Below are 17,959 nucleotides of genomic sequence, written 5' to 3'. Positions count from 1 at the left end.
ATGCATCCTTATATTATCTAAAACAACCAAACTCAACCATTCCCTCTTCACCAGATTTAATTGTCAAGCATTAAGTGCAAAATACTTGTTATAGTAAAAATAACATTAAATGTAACCATTAATGCAAAACACTTACCTGTTCAGATGCGTGTTGTTTATATGGAGGTAGTGATTTGAGTCTGACTCTGTGAGTGAATGTGTTTATGTGTGTTTATGTATTTGCTGTCAATGAGCAACTAGTTCAAAGTACTGCTTAGATTATTCTGATCACCTTTGCATCCTCAGCTTTAATAATTAAAACATATCTACGTGCCAAGCCCTATTGGATTTGTTTTACCACCCAAACAAAAGGGTAGTACTTTTAAAATGTTTATTTATTCAATAGCTTACTTATTTCTGTATCAGTTTATTAACAATTCGCAGTGTTTATAAGCTTTCACCAGCCCAAGTCATGGCTGTGCAAGTCGGACTTTTATTTTGAAGTCTTAAATACGGCGCCTAAGAGCCGTTGAAAAACAGTTATGACCATAGACATATGTCTATAGGTGCGGTCCAAATCGCGCCCTTATGCACTATTCTACGCCATTTTGTAGTATAAATACTGTGAGTAGCGCGTTCACATTGAAAATTCTTTAAAAAGAAGTGCACTTTAAGTACCCGGAAGATGCACTTTTTCGACCGAAAATATGAAGTGTGGAACTGTGGACACTTCACACACTCAACGGTCGCAGTTTCGCTTACGTAGCAGAAGGGAGGCGGGGCTATCAGACGCTGCTCGAGCAAAACTCTCCTGCAGAGTGATAAGTATACATTTGGGCGGTCTTAGTCAAATCATACCACGAACTGACGTAGATCTGTGGGGGTGTGGTTACACGAGGCGTTTCAGGCAGGTCTGGGTGAGCATTCGCTTTTAGATAGAATGCATCTTTTGTTCCCACACTATCATTTTTGCAATTTCACGTGTCTAATACATGCATGGGCAACTTATACCACACCAAACCCAGAAAAACACGTATTCGCCCCATATGAGCCCTAGTAATCAACCTCATGAAATAGACCCAGAGTTAACGCGCGCTCACAGAAACAACATGAAGGCATCGTCAATGGATCACAGAGTTCACGAGTCACCATGGAAACGGTCGGGAAGCTTAACATTTTTTACTGTAAAATAACTTAATAAATCAGAGTTTTTTTCCACCTAAGACTTAAATCTGCACCAGTGTAAAAAGAGCGGGATTAAAACCATAACATTTAATTATTTAAGTTATGTGTTTATAAAACTATAAACGCTATACATTAATTAATTAATTAATTAAATATATAAATATTTTACTAAGAAATAGAGTGCTGTTGGATTACATGTGCTCTCTACTAATAAACCAGAAGAGTTTTGGACCAGACCCAGAGCATCCGTTTCTTTTTTTTTAAATGCAAGTTTCAGGCGAACCTACACAAACGCTCGGTTACAGCAGCATCCAGTTTTCCCCTCTGTTTTGCCTCCAGCTATGCCCTGAAGTCGGCCGTAAGGCGGCGGCGTTGACGTACCACCGCGTCTCCTCAGACGCTTTAAAGCTTTTATTTTGAATTTTTGTATCTTCGGATAGTTCCTGTTTCGAATTCGTTTCTCGTGACAGATCGTATGACACTTGGGTTGTGGATACAAACACCAGACGGTAAGAAAATACTACATATTTATTAATCAATGTGTGTGTACAATTTATTTGTACTATCCAGTTTTTTTTACAACGTTATGTACTATTCAAAATACCGTGTCAACACTACGGTAAAATTACATTAATAAACAAATGATATGTATACCATCATGGTACCCCGCCGAAAAAACATATACATTCTAATGGTTAAGAATGTTTACAAATACCATTATGAACAATCGGCTGTTTACCATTAAAACCATTACAAAATCCCTTTATGTACAATAGTTATTCCAGTATAATTTAATGGCGTTCTATTGGTTTCCATCTGCCAGATAACACCCCACTAAAAGAACTCAACACATCATTACCAGAGAGCATTATTGTTCCCATTAAAACCAATACAAAACCCCTTTATGTAGTTATTCCAGTATAATTTAATGGTGTTCTATTGGTTTCCATCTGCCAGATAACACCCCACTAAAAGAACTCAACGCATCATTACCAGAGAGCATTATTGTTTCTATTAAAACCAATACATTTCCCATTATAACCATTTTTAATCCATTACAATTTCTGTGAGGGTTTCTTCCCTTTTGTACTTCTTGAAAGGGTTATCGAATGAATGATTCTTTGATAATGAAATGTATCTGATCGTCTTTCTCGCATTATTTACTGATAATGACTGATTTGATCTTTCAGGTGTGCAGTCATGGCAAGCAACAAATTCCAGATCGTAGTCCAGGGCGAAGCGTCTGAAACAGACTCAGAGGATGAACTGTACCTCACATCCGCCCCTCCTGTGAGCACATCCTCATCATCCATAGGGATGAAGGTGGCGGGAGAAGCATCTGAAACTGACAGTGAGGATGAGGAAGAAAGAGTTCGATGTCTGGCCTCTGAAACCCAACAGCAGCTCCGTAAAGACCTGCCGCCCCTCATCGTGATCAGAAACACTCCGGCGTCTGCGGCCACACAGGAGGATAGATTATCCCTGTATAAACCAGAGTCAGATCGGTTTAACACTCTGCTCCAGCAGAAGCTACAGGAAAGCAATGCGAGACTGTGTACGGATGTGAATCAAAGCATGAGGCAGGTGTATCAGAGCGCTGCCAGAGACGTACGACAGGCGACGGCTCATCTGAACAACTCGCAGACAGGCATCATCAACGCATCCCATAGCATCAGACTCGTACTAGAAGATCTGAAATCTGTTTCTGAGAAGATAGACATCATCACGAGCTGTCATTTACTGCCGGATATCACCATGCCTGAACAATCTTAATGCGCATTATTAGACATTTTAGAAGGCTGAGACGGTTGTGCATATTTTGCATTCGTTATAATTAACCATATAACATTTATACGATTTTGTTTTACATTAAATAATGTGGAATGTGTCTAGATCTAAAGCAGCATGTTGCTCAGTGATCACCCTCAGAAGTTTGTTTAGAAAGTTTATTGAAACATACAGTTCTGCGCAGGGCCAGCTGAGATTCCAGAATAATATTGAGAAAATAAATGCATGGCACCACTGTGATCATCACAAGTATGAAATGCATCAGAGTCACAAATACATGACAATTACTCCAGAAACACAATTTTAATGGCAATCTGCTAGATACAGTATGCAAGTGCAACTTTACTTTAGGCACTTTAATGACATTTTATATCTAAACCCGGGTTTCTAAAGGCACTGTCCAGGAGCCTGGACTAAGCAACACTCTTCTGTCTCTTTCTATAAAGCTTATTTTTGTATTCTTCTGTCTCTTTCTATAAAGATTATTTTTTGTATTCTTCTGTCTCTTTCTATAAAGCTTATTTTTTGTATTAATTTAATGTATTAATTTCCAGACAACCTTAACAGATTTTTGAAGGAAACAGATGCTGCGATTAGAGTTGTGCAAATACGTAGAAACAAATTGAGAAATGTTTTGATTGACAGAAGCGATCAAACCAACTGCATCAAAAGCAGTTAGTACAGTCCATAACACTCAGACATATGAACTCTGTCATGGTTGTGTGCACGGTTTTCTTTCACAGAAGCACACTTGCATGAAGAGATGGCCAACAGATGTGCAAATACTTTGTCTTATACATACAGACGTTTAGGGTAAGACACGCTACATATGTTTGATATCACACACACACACACAAAAATATAGTCACAAGGTGTATTAGCATCGAAACAACCAACAGGCTGCTAAAAAAAATGTGAACAAAAAAGTAATTCTACTATCCAAAGTATAACACTGAAAATGACAAGAAATATAAAAGGATTGATAGTGCACTGTTAATGCTACAAAAGCTTTAGTTTTCAGGTCAACAACTAAACCAAACTAAATTGATCTGAAAAAAAATATATATATATATTTAATACAAACAAATAAGGTACTTTAAAGAATGTAAAAAAGGCTTTAAAAAAGAAAGAAAAGTCTTACATCATATAAAGCAGCTCACTCCACACTGGAGTCTCACATTCTGTTGTTAACGTTTACTGTATGGTGATATTACAAAAGGAAACCAGTTTTCCAAAATATCGTTTTTATAAGATGTGCAAGAAAAGAATGAATAAGGATGTATACTCAATCCTCCAGTATTTCAGCTTACAGTATAAATGTGTTTTCAATGAGAACATATTGCACTTTAAAATGTGATCCGTCAAGTCACGATGTCACAAGCTGTTGAGCTTATGTCACAAATGATGTCATCTTAATCAGCCAAATAATATAACACCTTGTATATTTTAATGCTGGCATTTGTCTGACCATAAAGATCGGTCCCATTTAAAACCAGCAAAAATGACTGACTATCCACCCACAATCACATCATCTTAAGTGACTTACCAAATTAAAATTATTCAGTCTGATTGATCAGAAAAACGTGAAAGCCCCTATATAAAGGGTGAATTTTGATTAGATCATAACAGGTGTTGTATAAAGTCTGACTGGTCAGGTCATATAATGGGTAATAGCTCTCAAAGCATACAGCAGTTCTGCTTGCATTCGGGCCTCCATGAGAAGCAAATTCACATGAACCTAAAGAATAGAAGAAAAAAGGAGAGCATGTTTAATGATGTTTATAAAAAAAAGTCAAATAAAAAATCAGACTAATCTGTTTTTTCAAAATTAAAAAATGACCTTCTCTGAATGTCTGAACTGATGCCAGTAGCTGTCGTACATGCGGCGTGTGGTTCTCTCTGGGTAACATGTTACTGTTTTAATGTAAACCTTCAGACTACTTTCCAACAACTGATTTACTTCACCATAATCATAATCGTCATACCTGTAGACACAGTAAGAAAACACGTGTAATACTCAGAGGTAAGAGGCTGAATTTGGTATTCCAAATGCCTTCAGGACGTCAGATCATACTTGAACACTAGGGTGTGCTAGAGTCATTCTACACAGTATTTTAAATTACTACGATACTTCTCTTTGCCATTTCAAAATGATCATTGGTATGATATATGGCAGGAACAACATCGGATAACCAACTAATCACTGACTTTTCAAATTTTAGTGTGAAGTCACGCACGTACCTTATACCGTACATACAGTGGACGTAATTGAACAGCGCCCTTCGCAGCATGCTGGTGTCCACCCCCTCGTGACTGGCCATGTTGTAATAGGTCAGATCACATGCAGTTCTAAACTTATCGTCCAACAGGTGACCAACATCAGAGTACAACCTGTTCAACAGAGAGAAACCATGATCCTCCCATGTGTAGTCCTACAGATGAGAGAACAAAGCCCGGAGAAGGTCTGTCAATAATTTCTTCTTAACAGGGTTATTAAGGGTGGGTGTAGACGATAGGACTGAATGAATCTTGAATCTTACCTGTGCTTTAAAAGTGGGTGGGTTGTCTTCTGCACGTCGTGCAAAGTCCTGGTATCCAAACGACGGGTCGGCCACAAACCGAGCCACGGGAGAGGGAGGCACACCCTCTTCGTCGAACCCTGAACATGCAAATAAGAGCTTTTTAATACATGGATGTGAAAAGCTAAAGGTTGCTGGATACTAAAGTTTCTGTTTACTCAAATTAAAATGTCATCATTTATTCACCCAAATGTTGTTCAGATTCATTTGACTTCCCTATTTTATGTTTCACAGAAGAAGAAAAAAACACATGGGTTTGAAACAACACCAGGGTAAGTAAATGATAACAGAACATTTTGGGTGAGCTATCCCTGTAATTCCTGTATAAATACAACCAAAACGGGAAGTGAAAGAGAAAAATAGGACAAAAATAGAAACAAATAGAGGAAAGAGAACGAAAAAAAACCCTAATAGAAACAGAATGGTATGTAACCTAAACAAACTGTCCAAAACTAACTTCGATAGTAAATGTGTGTGTATTTTACCTGTAGATACAACCAGAAGACTCTCTTTCTTCTCTTTCTCAAAGCGAGTGAACATCTCCTCTTCCGAAGCATCATCGTCTTCTTTCTCCTCCTGCAATCGCTTCATTCTCTCCATCAGAGCCTCTAGTTCACTCTGGAATACACAACAACAGCACATGTGTCATAAACAGATGTAACTCACGATAACAACACATGGAAGCTCGTCTTACCCCAGCGTTACGCTGCGAGTTCCTGTTGGTCTGGTTGCTGTTTGTTAGGTGGCAGGTGCACAAACTGGCCATAGCTGGGGGGCAAAGGTCATCTGAGACTCCGCTGACCTCTGTGACCTCAGGGTCAGGGTTGACGCCGCTACCAAACACAAAACTAGACAAGGCATGAAAGTGAGCCAGCAGGACGACAGCGTGAACCAGCTCCGCCAAAGACCAGCTGTGTTCTCCTGTCTTCACCAGAGCCTGTGAGAAAAATGCAGAATGAGAAAATTTTGTAATTTAAAATAGAAAATAAAATATTTTAATATGATATGACATAATATGACTTATTCCATTATACTAAAAATGTAATATATTAAATCATTTGTGAAGTTAGATTATATTCTTTCTTTAATTCTATATGGTGCTACATATTAAACATTGTGTAAATTAGGGCTGCAATATGCAATAATATAATATATTAAATAATATGTGATAATATATATCACAATTATTGAAATACTGCATATCACAATAGTTTGCAATAGCTGCATGATTTTAATACTTCAAAAAGTTATGTATAGTCAAAGTTTTAGGTTAATGAAGAGCATGTTTTCCCAAAAAGGATAGTTGTAGGATAGATATACATTTTTCAGTTTTTAAAGGGCCAATGTTGAGATTTTAGCTGATCTAGCGGTGAAGTTGCGAATTACAACCAACAGCTCACGCCCCCTCCCTTTCAAAGCACTATGGCGGCTATCACAGGACAAAGATGGCGTTGCGTTTTCGCTTCTTTGCAGAAGGTTAACACATTTACAAAACGTGCTCTGTGCAGTTTATCTGTGTAATTAATGTCCACTGATGGCAAGTTTTAAGAACCCATGTGCAGTTTAATAAAACAAACTAAACAAAACTTGAAGTGATAAAACATGACTTGAACTAAACATTAGTGATGTTACGTTCTGAGCCGAGGCTCAGGAGCGTGTGTCGAGAAATCCCGGAAGCTTTCAGTGAAGCGCGTATCGCGGCTTGTATCGCTTTAGACCAATGACGTCATAGGTGACGTCTGAAGCCTCGCTTCCGCCCGAGTGGTTCAGTAAGCGGTTCGAATCGTGCCGTTTTGACAGCTATATAAACCAAGTACCACAAGCACATTCACTGCCCTCTGCCCAGTTAAACCCAGACACTTTCCAGTTTTAGAATAATAATATTGCCCCTTCTGCCTATTATGACCAAATAAGTGATTTACACACATTTATTTCAAGCCAATACGTTATTTACACAGTTATGTTATACAATATTTATATTATATACCACCAGAAAATACACATTATATTCATATAAATAGATTAGTCTATGTGGAAATGGATTTTTTTCTTCACCGTTATTTCTAAGCCTTAACTGGTGCAAAATACAGTGTATCACAGACCACATCAGGCACATCTGTAATGTATCTGCTTGTTTTACACTCTTTGGCCACCAGATGGTATTGCGAGCAAATGAAGCCTCGAGAAATGAAGCCTTTTGTGAACCACTTGGCTAATTGGAGGCTTCATCTCACCACCACTACTAAACATGAGCATAAACAAACTCACCAAACAGGGTTAGAAAAACAAAGCTAGACAATGAAATATGAGGGCTACTTATAGACTAAAAACTAAACAAGACACACCTGTGAACATTGAAACAATTAGGGCAGGGTTACTCAAAAGACTACAAAAACTTCAGAATAAAACACATGACAGACCCATGCGTAACCGTGACAATTTGTTTAGGGCTACTCTGTAGAAACGACGTGGCGAATTCCATGCTCATTCTAAGATAATAAAAACATAACGCTTCATTACGCAGCGTCCTTATACACCCATTATTCTTCAGTATCGAGTATTGCTTTTCAAAAATGACTGTCTAGGTTTAATGTTCCCTGTGTCCCCATAGCTTATTTCTTACAGTGTACTGTGTGTTTATAGTGCACAATCTGCAAATTGACTGTATGTATGGAACACCCGTGTGACAAAGTAGGGAATAGGGAACAAAATATCAAGAGCACAGCATGTAGTATACATCTCTCAACAACCTGTGTGCGTTACCTGTATATGCTGCTTAGTGATGAGCCAGGGCCTGTGTGCCAGGATTTTGTTGATCTCGTTGAGGTTGCGAAGTCGCTGCGGGCAGAACTCTAAACCTCTTAGCCAATCAGAACACACCCCTATCTGCTCGAACTCCTGCATGTGGTGACACACCAGCACCGAACACTGATGTCGTGCTGCGGCCTGAAAAAAGTAACAAAGTCTCCCATAAAACTATTGGACTTGAACCAACGTCTCCCTTGAATGTAGTTTGCGAGTGTGTGTACCATTATAGCGATGTAATGTCTGTAGTGGAGTGGTAGTGGGCCGTCCATCCTGAGGAGGTAATAGTGGCAGCGCAGGAAGGCTTGCAGGTAATGTGGGTGGAGCCCCATCACTTGTGTCAGGTTATCGACACGCCCATTGAACTCTTCATCTAAGTACATCACTGTGGAGTCACTTAGGGGCGAGGCTGCTATGATCTGAAGGTCACAGAGAGTGAGGGTCATTCACTTTTATTGTTTGGAAAGAGAGAGTGGCATAAATATTATTTGGAATTTCTCTTCTTGAAGGAGAAAAGTAATATGGGTTCGGAAAGACATGCAGGTGATGACAAATGTACAACAGGTTCTCGTGCTCATTTCGATTTTTGTTATGTTTTGTCAACTGAACAGATGTGAACAATATGAAACTAAATAAGCTGTTTTGCTTTTATAATGTACAAAAGTACTGTGGCAGTACCATGGTGCAGTACCATGGTGCACGATAAACCATTATTAAATATATTCATATTTACATCGTTCAGGGAACTTTGAAGAATATAATAGAAATGTTACCAAGTCCAAAAAATGGCACTTATTATTTTTGTGAAACGTCTATTCTTACTGAGGGATTTGCAAAGAACGACTATGCCGCATTTTGGAAAAAGGATCGAATGTCCTTGCTAAACATCAGTGCCAAGAAAGATGTGAACTCTGGTTGAGGTTCATCTTAATTCAGCAAAGTGAGGTCAGATGCTGCAATTCAATTTACAATCCAAATACACTTTCTTAGATCTCCCAGCGCGTTTTACTCGCGTCTTACCTGAACTGGCTGAACTTAAAACAAATGTGAAATGAACACCAATTCACCCAAGAACGAGATCTGATAGTATCTGAATTGGGTGAACTGGGACTGTGTGAATATGTGTGAAACAATAGAAAATGTGCATTTAAAAAAGTACTGTGGTGGTACCATGGTAAAGCAACAACAACAACAAAAAACACAAAAAAACAGGGTAATGCATTTTCGTTACCTCATTTTCAGGAATAAATGAGCTTGGTCCTGTTGATATAAGTCTTGACATCTTCATTCCTTTTTCCTGTTACATGAAGAACATTTAAATAAGAAATAAGTTACTTTTAAGTTAAAACATTGAATAGTTTTCCACAACTGAATCGTACTGTGTGTATTTTAAAGTTGATTTTACTGTGTTGATTTAGTTTCTCCCCAATGGGGTTTATTTTGAATGACCCTCCCAGGCTTTTGTTCCAGCTACAGTGAAAGGTGAGGACTTCCACGAACGCGGTGTTTGGATTTCTATCTGTGTGTGTGTGCGTGTGTCTGCTCGATTGGCTATAACATTGTAAGGGTCACTATAGTTCACTGGTCTGAGGACTGGACACACCAGATCTCTTTCCCTGTCATTCTTGCCCTCGCTTGTTGCTTCATTTCTTTTTCCTTCCTTCCTTCTCTCGAGCGTCCCGGTTTATTCAGCATCCACCGCCTCAGACCCCACCACCACAAACACACACATGGTGTTGTATTTGCGGTCAGAAGTGTTTTGCCTCCACTTTGCGTGCTGGATAGAGGCTTGTGGTATTTATAAAACACTCACTTTGTTCTTTGTAAAGTTGTTCTTTATATGGTACCCTTTTTTGACTATGTAAAGTATAAAAATGTACCTTTTTCTGTTATGAAATGTAATTGATCATTTAATTGGCTCCTAGCCTGAGGCGTTTACCTAAAGACTTGTTGGACTGCACTATTACCAAGTGAAACTTATGAAATGAAAAGAGTGAGAGGAAAGATTGCGCAACACCAAGACAAGGCGAGTTTTGTTTTTCATCAACACAGAGAGGAGCTTGTTACTTCCGCGGCTTTATCGAAAAAGTCACAGATCTGCCTACAACATAAAGAAGCGCAAATAGACTGCACAACGAAACGTAAACAGGGAGGTGAAACAAACAAGTCCTGGAAGAGAGTGGTTCTTTATTGACCAGCTCTACTGAAACACATTCACAGTGTGCACATTGGCCCGCAAAAGTATATAGAAAGCCAAGCCTTTATTTAAAAATGACACTTTTTTGAGCCATTATAGAATTCATTTTTAACAGATGATTTTATGGTCATAAATTTGTCTTCTTTTTATTTCGGTTTTTGACCTTTTTACCTCTCTCTTTAAATATTTTTATTTATTTCTATAGCTTGTTATAATATAATGCAATGCATATTCATGTATTTATGGGGCCACATGCAAGTGCCTCTACTGCTTGAGCTTTTGCTTCAATCACTGTCACCCGCAGAAGCAAACCATTTTCCCGTAAAGGTAATTGTTTTAATAACTATTGGCTGTAAATAACCTACTACTGTGTGCAATTGATAAACACAACAACCTTTATTTACAAACTCGATAAAGACTCAGCATTAGACTTACAGAGGACTAGAGCAGTGTTTTGAAAACTTGACAATGCCATACCAGCCAAACAATAAACAACATTCTGTATACATCCCCTCTCTCCAGACTCGCATAGACTACAGTCACACAAAATATATTCTATTAATACGCCACATATTTTACAATATTATGTATAGTGAATCAAAATTGAAACATTGAAACACATTTAAAGGGATAGTTCACCAAAAATGAGTTGCTGACATTTTTCCAAATATCTTTGTGTTCAACAGAACAAAGAAATGTGTACAGGTTTGGAACAACTTGAGGTTGAGTAATTCATGACAGAATTTTTATTATTGGGTGAACTATCCCTTTAAATATCAGACTTCTATCAAAACTGTTATTATAAATGACTACATTATTGAGAATGATGTGCGGTCGGGATACTCTGCACGCAATGCAATTTTCAAAGAGACACTAGTACACTCTCAAGGTGGATTGTGGGATTCCCAGTTAGGGAACCACCTCTCTAGTGAATATGTCAAACTAATTGAAATCCATTTAGTTTGCTCTGCGCGGTTGAAGTGTGTAACGTCTGTGTACATTTGCGATGAGGCTGCACTGATTGGCCATCTCGACTGTTTGACACGCATGGAAACATTGACACAGCATCATGACCTGCTCCTGGAAAACGCATCACTGCTTCCAGCCAATCATAGCACGGCATAATATCAGCACTGATGATGCCTAGGACTGTCATGTTGTGGTACCACGGCAACGATTCTGTTGTCATGACAGCATCATGAGTGTCCATAGACAGAGATAGGGTCTTCCTCAAACAGCCTGGGACGCTGTCCAGACAATATAGACACACGACATCACACACCAGCACAGGCACTAGAACTTTCTAAGAATGTAAATAAACCCCATAGTCTGGGATTTGAACATTGGGTATTGGACTGACAAACAAGAGGTACTAAATTTGTTTGACATATACAGTGTTTAAAACTTAATCTATTTACATTTATAAATAAAGTGTAGTCTTGATTAAAGTCAACAAATACTGACACAGAAAATAAAGGTTGTTGAGAGTTGAAAATAAAACGTAGGTGTGAAAAACTGAAAACCTTTAAAAGTTGTGTGGTGCTTTTAAAGTTAGTTATTTTCAGTTATAGTTATAACAGGTGGAAACTATTGGCACTGAAATATATGATTATTATAGAACGCAATAAAAATTCTATGATAACCATATTAGCGTAACTAGATATTTACATTCATTTCTTAGAGGAAAATGTGAATTTTACCCATGCAGAAATAAATCTAGCATACAGACCTCATCTCGAAGTCTTCCTAAGCTTCAAAAAGCCATTCCCTGTTAAGTCCATTAAAAATGATCAAACAGGCTCTACATAAGAGTGGAAATGTCTGAACCGAATACAGACACTTGACATGTGGGGTTTGATGTATTAAAGGATGCTATCGTTTCAGCCTTTTACTCAAGCTTTTGATCCAAAATGGCTGTCCAGGAATCCAATCTGTTTCTTTTCCTTCCAAGACCTGCCCGCCTGCCTTCAACTGAGACAAGGCCTGTGTGTGTGTGTGTTTTTAAGACAAAGACAATGTAAGAAGCTAATCGTGTCTTCCATGTTCTAGGTGAAAGTGTGGACAACCCAGTCTCCAAATCGGCATAAATAGATGTGGAACTAATGCTCACACACTAATACATTATATGTAAGAAACTCTCTTGTGTGCACAGTTTAAACAAATGAACCTGTTTCCTTTGGTATACAATGAGTTTGAAGACAGACTGAGACAATATTTAAACTGTCTACATGGAATAAAATGGGTGAGATGATAGAAGTACACGCGGAAAAGGATGTCCCAATCCAGATTATTTTTCTAAAAATGGAGTGCTTCGGGGAGGAATATAGGGTTAGTTTTGATCTCCAGTGAAGTTCATTTAATGGAATGGAATGAGAGATCTTGGCGGAGTTTATTAAGGTCAGTGTTTATTCAATTTAGCCTGATGTCTAACTAACAGTAAAAGATGGGTAAAAATGTTGTTTAAAACCTGTATGACTTTCTTTCCTCTGTGGAAAACAAAAAAAATTCTGAGAATGTCTCAGTTTTGTGTCTATACAATGGAAGTCAATGTCGCCAATGTTGTTTATCAAAGTTTTTTAATCTCTTCTTTTGGTTTTGAATGACAAAAGGCTGAGTAAATAATGAGACATTCTTTTTATTTTTGGGTGAAGTGTCCCTTTAAAGTGTCCCCCTCTCTGCTTACTGTTTTTCCAAACAAACAGAAACAAAGCTCGTTCCTGTTTAACCACCCTTTGTTTTGTATTTCAATATTAAGAAATTAGACAAACTATTATGTCTCAATTGCCAGGCGATCAAAATAAACGTAACACAAACATACACTTTGCAGTCTACTGTGATTTATGTGAATACATCTGACCCCATGTCATGCTAAACATCATTTCAGTTTTTCATCTTCCTATCTCCTATTTCAATTCTTCCTCTGGAGATCACTTTGATTGCCTAAGAGGTCTCTGAATGACGGCATTAACTCAAAAGATTATGCAATGTTGGCGAAATGCAGTTTAGCTTGAACAGACGCTTAATGGCACCGTGACATTTGTATCCTATAACTCCATTAGTGTTTCGATTATTCTTCAATCTCAAGGTGATTTCAAGCCACAGAATTCTGCCTGAACATGACTACTACAAAACCCAAGACACCGATGCCCTCCTGACAGGTCACTATATGGTAATAGGGTGCGATTCATTGGTCAATTATGTCACGCCAGCACACACCAGCAGCTGGAGGAACAGGAAGTGTGTCGCCTGCTGAATCAGCAAAACTCTCTGAGGCAGCACAACTAATACGGCGCTTCTGCGTATCTCTCTTGATGCGTGACTGTCAGAAAAAAAACAGCCAAATACAAAAGCACTGAAGCAAGCCTTAGTATTGATCCGGTTCAAATTCCACAGTAGAGTCATTGTTGGTTTTTCTCTAAAGCGTGAATCGGTGGAGGAAAATAAACAAAGACCAACTCAAGAGAAACGAAGTCATGTAAATAAAGCAAACAAAAAAACAAACACACCTAAAACGTTATTTTGCAGCACATTAGGGTAACAAAAATGAACAAGAACCATTTTCTTGTTTGTTCAGTCCTTGGTTTTCTAAAGAACTACATAATAAAAGTATATTGTAGATCTTTAAGCATTCTCTTAAAGGGACAGTTCACCCAAAAATAACTCGAGTTCACCCTTGAGTTGTTCCAAATCTGTATAAATGTCTTTGTTCTGATGAACACAGAGGAAGATATTTGGAAGAATGCTTGTAACCAAACAGTTCCTGGCCATCATAGCAGAAAAATGACAATGGTAGTCAAAAGTGCCCCAGAACTGTTTGCTTTACTGCGTTCTTCAGTATATCTTCTTTTGTGTTCAACAGAACAAAGTCTCAAGTCTAGTCTCAAGTCTACTTTATTGATAGAGCCCTTTCCACTACAAAGTAGACCAAAGGATTGTACAACCACAACAAAATAAGAAAATAACTACAAGATCAAACATAACAGAAAACAAGAAATATTAAAACAATTCATCTTACAAAAATCAACAATTTAAAGCAGTAGAAAACAAGTATGTAAACAAATGTATAATTGTTTTCCTACCATGCTAGTCGATGGTGGCCGAGAACTGTTTGGTTACAAGCATTATTCCAAATATCTTTCTCTGTGTTCATCAGAAAAAAGAAGATTTGTAACAACTTGAGGGTGAGTAAATGATGACAGAATTTTCACTTTTCGGTGAACTGTTCCTTTAAGGCACCATTTTAGTTCTCGTTTTAAAATATTCTGTAATTTGGCTCTACTTTTTATTCTACTGTCACCCTGCAGGGAAGTGCTTTTGGAAATGATCCCAGCCAGGCTAACCAACATCTGAGGAGGGGATAGCTGTGGCATGAGATATAACATAACCCAGAGCAACAGGTGATAAAAACCACATCAACATAACAAAGTTGCCAGAAGCGCCGTTTCCACCAATTTCCCAAACCTCATATAACAGACTTTGGTCAAAATACACAAAGTCGTGCACTCAATATAAATTTGCATACAGCCCACATTATTTACTTGTGTGGACAGGATGATCAAGCAAGCGTTGAGCCAGCACTTCTGATAAATGGCAGGTCAAGTTTCTGTATAAAAGTCCAGTCTGACTTACAAGAACTTTGGCAGGGTGTGTGTGAGACACAAAGATGAGCAGAGCAGAAGTAGGTCACATGTGCTCAATATGATTAATGATAGCTAAAAATAACAGCTTGCTGCCAAAGAGATATAGAGACAGAGCAAGAGATTTGAGAGAATTTCAGATGAGTAGAAAGTGAGAATTATATGCAATCAAATGTGATTATTCAAACCTGCCCTGTCAAAGCTTTTAACACTTTGCAACAAAATAAAAACTTTAGTAACCCTGTTTTTGACGGATTGGTTACCAGCTATTACCATAGTTTTAATACAAATGAGTTATAGTAGTGACTTGTAGTAATTATGGTTTTACTGCTAAAATTAGAAGGTTTATATATATCAGTAGCCTACATACGCTGACAGTGCAATATTCGTTCACCAAAACATCTTATGAATGCGTTAAAAAACTTTGGCTACTTTAAATGCTCCTAAAACAAAGTAATAACATATTAAATGCAAAACCATAGAAAGAGTTTCTACGCTACCTTCTCCCTGATCATGTTCCGACAGTGGTTGCAGATATCTGCGGTTCTGTTCATTTCGGCGCACTTAAACCCGGCGAAGATGACGAGTCCCGGTGTCAGTGGTGGTCTGGTCTGGTCTGGGCATGTCCACTTCTAGCTCCTCTCAGAGAAGATAAGCACCTGAAGAAGGACTGGAGACTATTAAGTGCCGCTCCTTGCCTCCCTACCCCCTACCCAGTGCGTAAAGCTTTGCAAGTGTCCAACTTCAGCAGGAACGTGCGTGTGCAACCCGCCCCCTCAGCTGTCCTCTTTCTCGAGAACGAGCGGTTCTTTTGAACCGATTCGGTGGACCCGACTCGCCAAGCCTTTGTGAATCACTCGACTGCAGAAAATGAGTTCGTAATATAGTGGTGAAGAGGATATACTTTGTGAAAACGTGCGAGTAAGTACCCTACGTTTGAAATAAGAGACAAAGAAAGTTTTAGCGAAAAAACCGTCCGAATGAACCGATTCGCCGGATTGAATCGGACAACTCTCCATTTGAGCCACTCCCCCACCAACTCGCTCTCTCTCACTCTCGTCCAGACATGTTCTTTTAAAGATTTAAAGGGTTTTAATTTTGCATACAGGTATTATTGTAAATCCACTCAACACAACCACAGGTCAAAAGTTCATAGATTATAAAGTCATAATTTAATTAAAAAAATAAAACATAAACATAATAAAACAGTCTACAAAATCACAATTACATTTTATACACAGTTACATTTTCTTTAGACATGTTTTTTTTCTTTTTCATGAAAAGGAATTGTTGCTCTTCAACATGCATGTGCATACCTTCTTGAAAAAGAAAACAAATCATGACGGCGCTGGAACAAGTCAAGGCAAACATTGTCCAGAGAGCGAATGAGAAAACAGAGCTCAACAATTGGCTCGAAAACTAGAGCTTTGAATAGATCTGGGAATTGCTGACCGAGCAGAATGGCCATCAGACAGTGTGGAAGGTGGCCAGACCCCGCATGGTTTTCACCCATGGGATCATGGAGACGGCCCATGTGGTACTACTAAAAACATTCCTCTGATCTCAGACTGATGTCGAAAAGTTCCGTTGAAATGAACGCCGCCCAACATAAACTTGTTCACGCTGTGACACACTGTCGTCGAAGTAGATTAAACAAATATTTCTGAACTTCAAGTTTCTGCAAACGTTCAAGAATTTTGCCTTCGTGTGAGAAGCACGAGAGATTTACCATGCATAGTCAGCCAATTTCATGGTGATCCTTTAACCTTAAACCCTTAAGCCAAGAAAATTCACATGGATCTTGGTTGGAAAAAAATGTCTTCCCTTTCACCAGAGTTCAATTTCACCCGGCAACAATGTGATGTCATCAGAGGAGTGAAATTAGCCAATGGGAGTGCCGACTGATCAGCCGTGAGGTCACAATGCCGTCTCCTAGCAATGGCAAAATGGCACTGGTGTGAACTTCCTGAGACAATCTTTTATGTAACACACTTAGGAATCATGTCTGTGTATTTTCGCACATTTTACAACCTCAACACACACACACACTGCTCTGAATGGCTCCTTGACTAATCTCATGTAGTGTTCTGTTTCCCTTCTGCTTCGATTCACAATTAAAGTTGAAGTTGGGTAACCCTGACCCGTTGCTTAGAACATATGGGAGTATTTCAATAAAAATGAAACAATTTGTAATTTCGTGGGCATCTTCTCTTGCTCTTTTTGTTCATGTCATTTTTCTGCAGTTCTTTGAGATCACTACCTATAACGTTGACTCATGACTAATGCAAAACGGCCATATAATTAAAATAATGCATATTATGCAAATAATGATTATAATGACATATGTTAGTGATTTTTGTAATTGCGGTGTCTGTCAAAAATATAGGTCCAGAAATATAGGTCCATACAAGAAGTCCATTGCATATGCACATATTGCAATAAAACGTTTTATATTCTTGATTATTTTTGCAAACAATAACATATTTTTTACTTCATTTCATGTGTATGTGTGTGTGGTGCTTTAAACGGGATATAATCCTGAAACAGGACTGCCACCCATTTCCTTCAATTCTGTGAAGGCCTGTTTAGGAAGCCAACATTGTGTTTGTGCGTTCTAGCAATGTCTGTGTGCTGAATGACACAAACACAATGATTCTCACTTCCTATTAAATTCATCTTTAAACACTTTAAAGTTAAGAAATTATGAATGCATATGCATGTGAGTGGAACCCTCTCTTTTTTAATATCATTTTTATATTTAATTTCCAGTTATCGCCCAGACAGACTTA

The 17,959-nt window shown here is 38.3% G+C and overlaps 2 protein-coding genes across 2 annotated transcripts; one reads left to right on the top strand and one right to left on the bottom strand.

Moving 5' to 3' along the window:
- The first annotated feature begins 1,602 nt into the window (after positions 1-1,602).
- bloc1s3 (biogenesis of lysosomal organelles complex-1, subunit 3) lies at positions 1,603-2,942 on the top strand. Its single transcript, XM_057351681.1, has 2 exons — positions 1,603-1,673; positions 2,355-2,942. The coding sequence occupies exon 2, from the start codon at positions 2,365-2,367 to the stop codon at positions 2,935-2,937; it is 573 nt and encodes a 190-aa protein (XP_057207664.1). The 5' UTR covers positions 1,603-1,673; positions 2,355-2,364; the 3' UTR covers positions 2,938-2,942.
- A 1,634-nt stretch (positions 2,943-4,576) lies between these two features.
- Positions 4,577-15,905, bottom strand: sesn3 (sestrin 3). The gene is made up of 10 exons (XM_057351680.1): positions 15,671-15,905; positions 9,568-9,633; positions 8,561-8,755; positions 8,295-8,477; positions 6,226-6,468; positions 6,017-6,149; positions 5,493-5,611; positions 5,194-5,384; positions 4,793-4,937; positions 4,577-4,690 (listed from the first exon to the last, which is right to left on the bottom strand). Exons 1-10 carry the CDS (start codon positions 15,722-15,724, stop codon positions 4,604-4,606), a joined length of 1,416 nt encoding a protein of 471 aa, XP_057207663.1. The 5' UTR covers positions 15,725-15,905; the 3' UTR covers positions 4,577-4,603.
- Between the last annotated feature and the right edge of the window lie 2,054 nt (positions 15,906-17,959).

This window comes from Triplophysa rosa, linkage group LG14 (genome assembly GCF_024868665.1).
Source record: "Triplophysa rosa linkage group LG14, Trosa_1v2, whole genome shotgun sequence".
In the NCBI taxonomy this organism is placed as follows: domain Eukaryota; kingdom Metazoa; phylum Chordata; class Actinopteri; order Cypriniformes; family Nemacheilidae; genus Triplophysa; species Triplophysa rosa.
Note: the sequence above shows the minus strand (reverse complement) of the source record. Positions and strands in the feature narration are given on the sequence as shown.